Source organism: Nipponia nippon, unplaced genomic scaffold, assembly GCF_047370975.1.
Source record: "Nipponia nippon isolate SJK-2023a ecotype South Korea unplaced genomic scaffold, ASM4737097v1 scaffold_3, whole genome shotgun sequence".
Classification (NCBI taxonomy): Eukaryota; Metazoa; Chordata; class Aves; order Pelecaniformes; family Threskiornithidae; genus Nipponia; species Nipponia nippon.
The window spans coordinates 125,362,812-125,370,311 of record NW_028262347.1 but is presented as its reverse complement, the minus strand read 5'-3'; the positions used below and the strand labels follow the sequence as shown (position 1 = coordinate 125,370,311).

The window sequence follows — 7,500 nt, the reverse complement described above, 5'->3', positions numbered from 1 at the left end:
TATACAACGTGTGTGTGTTTTATAAAATAATTATGTCTAGGTATCTCCACCTGGTTTTGGAATATTTACACAGATAAATCTAATTTGACGTCTGTGATTTTAAAATACTTTGTTTATAGGCATGTGTGACATATATGTTACTAATAAAAGTAATAGTTGATTTAATTTACCTGTTGTAATTGAAAATGCATGTAGCATATTGCATTTAAAATTAATTTTGAGACTAATGAAAGGAGGGAAACAGGATTATTAGATATGTTCAAACCCATATTTTTTGCTTGCAACGCAATTATTAAATTGATTGCTCAGATAGGATCAAATTGTTGTTTAAAATCCTGATTCTGCTATGTTTCCTCTTCTAAAAAGATTGTCTTTTAATGCATTTCCAAGCTAATAAGCCTTATAAAATTCTGTACTTGATCCTGAATTAATTTTCACTGATGGCTACACCTTACAAAAGTACAAGCTTATTGGTAGTATAAAAATATCAATCATAAAATGAAGACCCCAAAACAGCCTTTTAAAGTAAATCACTGCAACAAAAAAGTTTTTCTTGTCAGCTATGGCATTTGAAGGTCTGGAGAGGCTGAAAGTTCATTCAGCGTGTTGGTACAAAGCAGGACTCGAGCCTGTTGATAATTGCTCCTAAAGACAAACGTGAAGGCACCTGACACAGCTGGATCGAAGAGAGCTTTTGTTGGCTGTCTGTGCTAAGAGGAGAGACAACATAGAGTGCTCGCAGATGATTTAAGTAGGGTTGGCGTGATAAGGTTATCTCAAACTGCAAGAGTTGATAGGGCAGTAAGAGACAACTTAGAGCAAAGCTGTGCAATCAATTAAAACTGTGTAATATATGCTGCATGAGGAAACCCCCCAGCCCTAAGTCTATATTATAAAATAACATTATTTTTTTGGGGTGGGGGGGTTTCTAACACAGTAGGTTACAGTCGCAACACAAGCAGTGTTTCCCCGCGAGGATATGTTCCCAGCAGTACTCCTCAGCAGTCCAATTACAACACAGTCAGCAATAGCATGAATGGATATGGCAATGCCGGCATGCCCAATCTAGGTGTACCAGGTTCCCCTGGATTTCTTAATGGCTCCTCAGCTAACTCTCCTTATGGCAGTAAGTGTCTATTTTTGGTAACACATCATCATATAGATTCATATTTACTACAAAATCAAATACTTGCATTGTTTTGATTTCCTATATTGTGAGCTACTGGATAAAAGGAGGGGTGACTCTGGAGGCTGGACGTAAAAATGAATATAATAAATTGATCTGTTTGTGCCATAATACAATCTAGATAGAAAAAAAATTGGACTGCGCAATTTGTAACAAAAGTCCAACACAAAAGAGTTTGCCTGTTATCCAGAGAGTGGCCAAGCCAAGGCATTTCATTTTTTTTTTTTATATATATTTATATATATATATATATATATTTTAAGAGGCAAGGCCCTATCACTCTCTTTTTCCATGTTTGCCGTGAAAACCTCAATCTGAGTCCTGATTATTTTTGCTTTATTGCAGTAGTGCCGTCAAGCCCTACCATGGCAGCCTCTTCGGTCACCCTCCCTTCAAACTGTAGCAGTACACACGGCATTTTCTCATTCTCACCTGCCAATGTCATCTCTGCAGTGAAACAAAAGAGCGCCTTTGCTCCTGTTGTCAGGCCCCAAGCCTCTCCTCCACCATCTTGCACCAGTGCAAATGGAAATGGACTTCAAGGTGAGCTGGATCTCTCTCAATTTTCTGTGTATTGCTTTTTTGGTGCATACACTCAAGCCCTGATCATTTATTTTGGAGAAAGGTACCTCGTTATATTTTTAGGTTTCTGGTGCTCTCATAGTGATGCAAAAGCGGGAGAAGAAATAGGGTGGCGCGAACGGTACGCTAAGATTTTAAGCAAATTTTAGTTCACTTTTAAGACTTGCATTAGAGAAAACACTAGTTGTTTTTCTGGCATTTTCCCATAGGAGTTCGTGCCTTCAATTTTAAAGTGAGACTGTATCCCTGAATGCTTCTCGGAGGTTTTGTGTACTCCTTGCGTTTATACATTTTCTGAACACGTTTCTATGGATGTTTAAAACCAGCAGCGTTCCAGCATGATGTGGTGTGTTTTCCTCACTTTACATATGGTGCAATACTTATTTTAAAATACCTCAAATCAGTGTAAATCGGGTTAAGCCCTTACTCAGTGAACTAACCTTCCCTTGGACTGCGTAGCCACTTGTGCAGTGAGTTTGCATGCTCGGTTGGTCCCAACTCACTCTCTTACTATGGTGTTACTTCCCTAAGTGAATAACTAAATATTTTAATTAAGGCAGGCAATTTTAAGCTTCTGCATTTTTTTAATCCGTGTGCTTTCGTGTGGGTAGTGTAACGAACAATTTATAAATCAGTTGCAGAATTTCCGTGGTCGCTTGCTGGTAGCGGGGCAGGAGGAATTATGATACAGTGTATGTTTGGTGGAGGAATAAAACTATGAACAAAGAAGTCTTCCTTTTTACGGCGTATCTTAAAGTTCAGAAGATAACATTGTTAGATGCAGTAGAATCGTTTAAAAGGTGTGTTTGCCTCCGATTTACAAATCACAAGCCTCGTTGCACAATGCAGGAAATTGAAGCACTTCAAATCCCATGGAAAGCAGAAAGGCTTGCAGACATTCTTACCCAGAGGTCATCGCTCCTCTTGACTTTCCTAGTTAAGACGTAGGTAGCGCAGTGTTATTTATTCTTTGTGTTGCCATGATATCCATAATATGATGAGCACTCCTCACAGGCAAACAGATGAAGACAGATATTTTGATCTGCCAAACTAATTCTGGACTCTTGCATTTTGTGGTATCTAGCTTAAGGCACGTTGGAGAGACATAATCCCACAGAACCGCCTGTCCACCAAAAATCCAGGCCATTGGAGACCAGGATCTCAAAATGGATGTCCCTGTAGCTTGTTATTAACTTCTTGGCCCAAAGAAGCATCTGAGAGCTTATTATGCACTCAGGTCAATGAAAGGCTGAGGATCCAGCTACACAAATCTTATTGTAGGAAGAATGTTACAGAAAAGGATAATTAGATTAACAATATTTCTGTCATTGCATATGCCTTTAGTGGAAGCTTTACTATGTTACTGTAAGTAGAAAACTATACCACGTATAAGCAATATTCTTAGAAAAGATTATCCATTTGTAAAATAATCCAGTGTCCTACTTTTCTCTTTTTATAAAAATACACTAGTATAAAAAATAAATACTGAAATAAATAAAAATAAAAACTGAACTGAACTAAAATAAAATAAATGAAATAAAATAAAATGTAACAGTTGGCTTAGATCTGAACAGCTATTCTGTAGCTAGTCTGTAGCAGATATTTATATACATATATTCTCATTAACTTGTTGATACTGCTTTACCCTGAAAAATAAAATTATTTGAAGATTGAAATTAAAATGATCTAAATTTCTGTATTTCAGTATGTAAATAAAGGGCTTCCCATCAGATATTCAAGGTTTCAGGTCTAGATTACTGCAAAGCGGGGTTTTCAGAAGAACTGGGCATGCTAAATGCCCAATTCCCAGCAGCCACCGAGCACCCAGTCTCCCTTGGCACCTCCCCATGCCCCCAGTAACCATACGCCTTCATCCTCAGGTACAAAATGCTTTTTGTGTAAAAGCCTGGTAGACAACTTCAAATCGACCAATGCCAATTTTGTTAAATAGGTCATGAAGTTGGCTTTTAGGCTGAGGCCCAACCCTGCTCTGGACTAAGCTCTTTCTGGGCCCAGACAGCCCACCGAAGGCTTAAAGATCCCTTCAACCTCTGATTTGAGGGTGCTGCAATCCAAGCAGCAGACCTGGTGTCATCCCTAACGAAGTCCAGCATCCCACAGGTGCTGCTAAAGCTCTCGGTTAGGTGCCCCCAAGACCGGCGCTGCTGCCTCACCGGGCTGTCCCTACCCCACCGAGCGCTCACAACTTCTGAAACACGGAGGTGTCCAGACGTAGGCATGTGCAGAAACTTCGGGTTTTGGTGCAGCAACCAAATTGAAAATGAATAGAAGTGTGGAGAAACAAAATACAAAAATTGTCATGTTTTCCTCTCCCAGCTGAAGCAGCTAAACTGAATTTTACGTTTTGGTTTTTTTTTTCTTTTTTTTTTTTTTTTTGCCTTGAGCAAAATGACCCAGAGAAATAGCAAGAAAGTCTTTCTGGTCTGGTAATTAGAGCACTAAGTTCCATGGTTGTGACAAAAAGTTGAATTATTTGTGTAAAGTAGCACGGCACCATGAGGTGATGCTCCCTATCATGAGAGTTAGGGTACTCTAGCAAAAGGTAAAATATGTGGGCTCAAGTCCCCTTGGGCTGAGGAGAAAATCAAATTGCATCTGACATATCCTTGGTGAATTCCTTTATCATCACAGCAGAGAGGCACCATCATTTTTTCCAACCAAAGCTATTGAGTTAATTCAGACTGAACTCACGAAAGGCATCAGGATGACAACACTTCACCCAGCCGTCCTCCCAGACCTCAGCCAGTGCCTTGAATTGAATTGCGGCCAGAATTGAGTGGCAAGACAGGGATGAATTTGTCATATGCTTCCTTCATGAGCCATCATAAAGAAAAGTCAGCAATGCAGGAGATGATACTTATTTACACTGCATTTTACCTGTAGAGTTATTTAGGGGGTTTCTGCTTCCTTCTTCCTGCTTTCTTAGTCATTTGTTGACATTGAGCCCATTTTAAAGTTTAATTAGTTGCTTTCTGAACACGGTACAAGCAGCTCAAGAGTATTCTGATTAGCACATTTTCTGCATTAAATTAAAATACGGAATTCAAGAGCTGCAGTCCAACGCAGATAAAGTTTTTCGGTGATCTACAAGTCCAGAGCCTCATTATACAGTGGGATGTGAAGGAGCTGAGTGACCGCTGAGGAGTCTGCACTCTGAGGAATGATCACATACATTTAGTCAAGCCAAGACAGAAATAAGAGCTCATGGCCACTGTTGCATCTAAGGCAAATCCTGCAGTTTCTGAATCTGGATTAGAAGGGATGACGTGCTCTTGATCGCAGGGCAGGATACCCTCTCGCCCGTTGCTTGTGATGTTACCTTTCCCCACATAAGCTCTGTTCTGAAATAAAAGCCAGTTGGATAGTTTTCAGGGAAGCTGGTTCACCCCGCTCTGGCAAGGCATCGCACACCAACACGATGGGGCCAGGCAGCCCAGCTTTTCCTATGAAGGTGTGTTAGCACTGTGCAGAGGCAGAGTCCAGTGAAAGCATGGCAAAACCTGAAATGTAACAGCCCTGCAGACGCAGGTAGCCCTTTCCCAGGGATTTGGGGGTTAATTGTACTGATCCTTGCTGGGTAAACCACTGTAGGATTTGTCTGTGTGGGGAAAAAATGCTGTTCTTGGTACATCTAAGATGGTGAGAAAGCAGGAGCAGAACTATGAAGCTCCATCTGGACTTCAGATGGACTGTTTTGTCTCCTAAAGTAGTATAAAGCAGAGGTAGAGCTGCTCTAATGTCTGGCTTGTGGTAACATCACCCTAAGCATGAGGACCACCTGGGCCCACCACACTAGAAGCAAGATCTTGCTGCTAGTAAGCATGCATTTTTGCGTTGAGCAAAATGACCCAGAGAAATAGCAAGAAAGTCTTTCTGGTCTGGTAATTAGAGCACTGAGTTCCATGGTTGTGACAAAAAGTTGAATTATTTGTGTAAAGTAGCACGGCACCATGAGGTGATGTTCCCTATCATGAGAGTTAGGGTACTCTAGCAAAAGGTAAAATATGTGGGCTCAAGTCCCCTTGGGCTGAGGAGAAAATCAAATTGCATCTGACATATCCTTGGTGAATTCCTTTATCATCACAGCAGAGAGGCACCAGAGAGGCACCTAGAAGCCACTCTGCATTTTAGGACTTACTGCCCAAGAATGAACATGGAGAGGTCTACAGCCAGCAAGGGGATTCATGTTTTTTTCTAAAGAGATCCAAGGGAGAGGTTAAGAAGAAAAGAAAAAGAATAAAAAAGAAGGCAATCTGGGGAACTCTCAGAAAGGTCAGCGTGCAGGCAGTGCCAGCCAGAGCTAACGTCGTCTTCTCCCTTGCTGCGCCCGCGTGCCACCCCGCCAGCTGCGCATCCATCCTCGGCCCTAAGTAGGGCCAGAGCTTGGAAGCGGCGGCTCGCAGAGGAGCTACCGCTCTCCCTGCTGTCCTGTGGGCGCGCCTCGCTCCTGGGAGCGACTCTGCAAAAAAGGGCCTCTGGGCCTGGTCCAAAAAGCCACGATCTTGGTAACTCTGTATGACTTCCACCGCATGGGCCATGATCAGAAAGTTAAGTACTTACACATTTTGTTTAAGAGCAGGATGCTAGCGTATGGGTTCCTTCGGGCAGAGGGCTTCTTCCTGTTTAAAACAATGGACATCTAAGGTACAAAATAAATTTTTTAGTGAGAAAGTGCTGGCTCGTGGCAAAGTTGGAAGTACAATACGTGTTCAAAATTTGGTTTTCAATTGTAATTTACTTTTTATAGATTGTGAAAGATATTGCTCTGGTTAAGCTTTATGACTGTGATGCAGAGCAAAAGGTTCTCTATATTCTTTTAAAATTGCATCCCGCTTAATTTTCTGGTCTTCCCCTGGATGAAACTATTAAAATCGTTATTAAAAAACTAGCCACCCCATTTTTCTTTAAGAAGGCATTTGGTATCAATTTGCACAGCAGGAAACGTAGTGCAGAAATTCACAATTGTCAAATGTTGCTAATAAAATAAATAGTGAAATAAATGTCTGGAGCACCAATTCTGCACCTCCCTCCCATTGTGCCACAGACAGAATTCAACAAAAAAGGCTAAATCGCTTAAAGAATTCAGACTTTTTCCCCCTAGAAAAGTATGCAGCAGACAACCTGAATTTTCACACAGCAGAAGCCAAACATGAGATTACAATAAAGATGCGGTTAAGGTGTGCAGGGTATTAGTACCAAATAATGATGTGCTATTTATTAAGGTATTTATGCACACAACCTCTGGAAGAAAGATCTGGACTTTTTTTCTGCTAAGTTGTTCTTTGAAGAAGCAAATGTCCGGGTCAGTCCTGGACCTTGCAGTTTGCTTAGCGTGCTGGCAGAGCACGCCTCATGCTGGCTCCGAGACATAGCCTTTACGTCTCACCGTCACCTCAACGTGGAGCGCGGTGACAGATCCCTGCTGAACCTGAACTCGAAAAGATAGGAAGAGCCTATATTTTGGGTTGGCCTGTGGTGATCTTGATGTCTAGGGCAGCTGAGGGTTGTATTGCAGCATAACAGCACCTCAAAATGAGCTCCCGTGTACCCCAGTTCAGGTGCACCCTAGGACCCACATCTCTCTGGGCTGCCTGCTGTGGTGCCAGGCTTCCTGCTGACTCGCAGGAGATTTAGTGGAAACATGATATGGAAACTAAGTGTTTTGGGTCAAAAGGGTTGAGAAAGGGTCTCTGCCAATATACGCGCTGTTC

General features: G+C 41.7%; 1 protein-coding gene across 6 annotated transcripts in view; it reads left to right on the top strand.

Moving 5' to 3' along the window:
* EBF3 (EBF transcription factor 3) overlaps positions 1-7,500 on the top strand; it is a 119,528-nt gene that overhangs the window by 110,720 nt on the left and 1,308 nt on the right. Inside the window, exons 14-15 of one of the 6 annotated variants that reach the window (XM_087766310.1) lie at positions 941-1,126; positions 1,532-1,729. In XM_087766310.1, coding sequence (XP_087622436.1) covers positions 941-1,126; positions 1,532-1,729 — 384 coding nt within the window. Of the gene's footprint in view, positions 1-937; positions 1,127-1,531; positions 3,033-7,500 lie in introns of those variants that run through there. The other 5 variants (XM_087766308.1, XM_087766307.1, XM_087766306.1 and 2 more) reach the window with 5 other exon arrangements.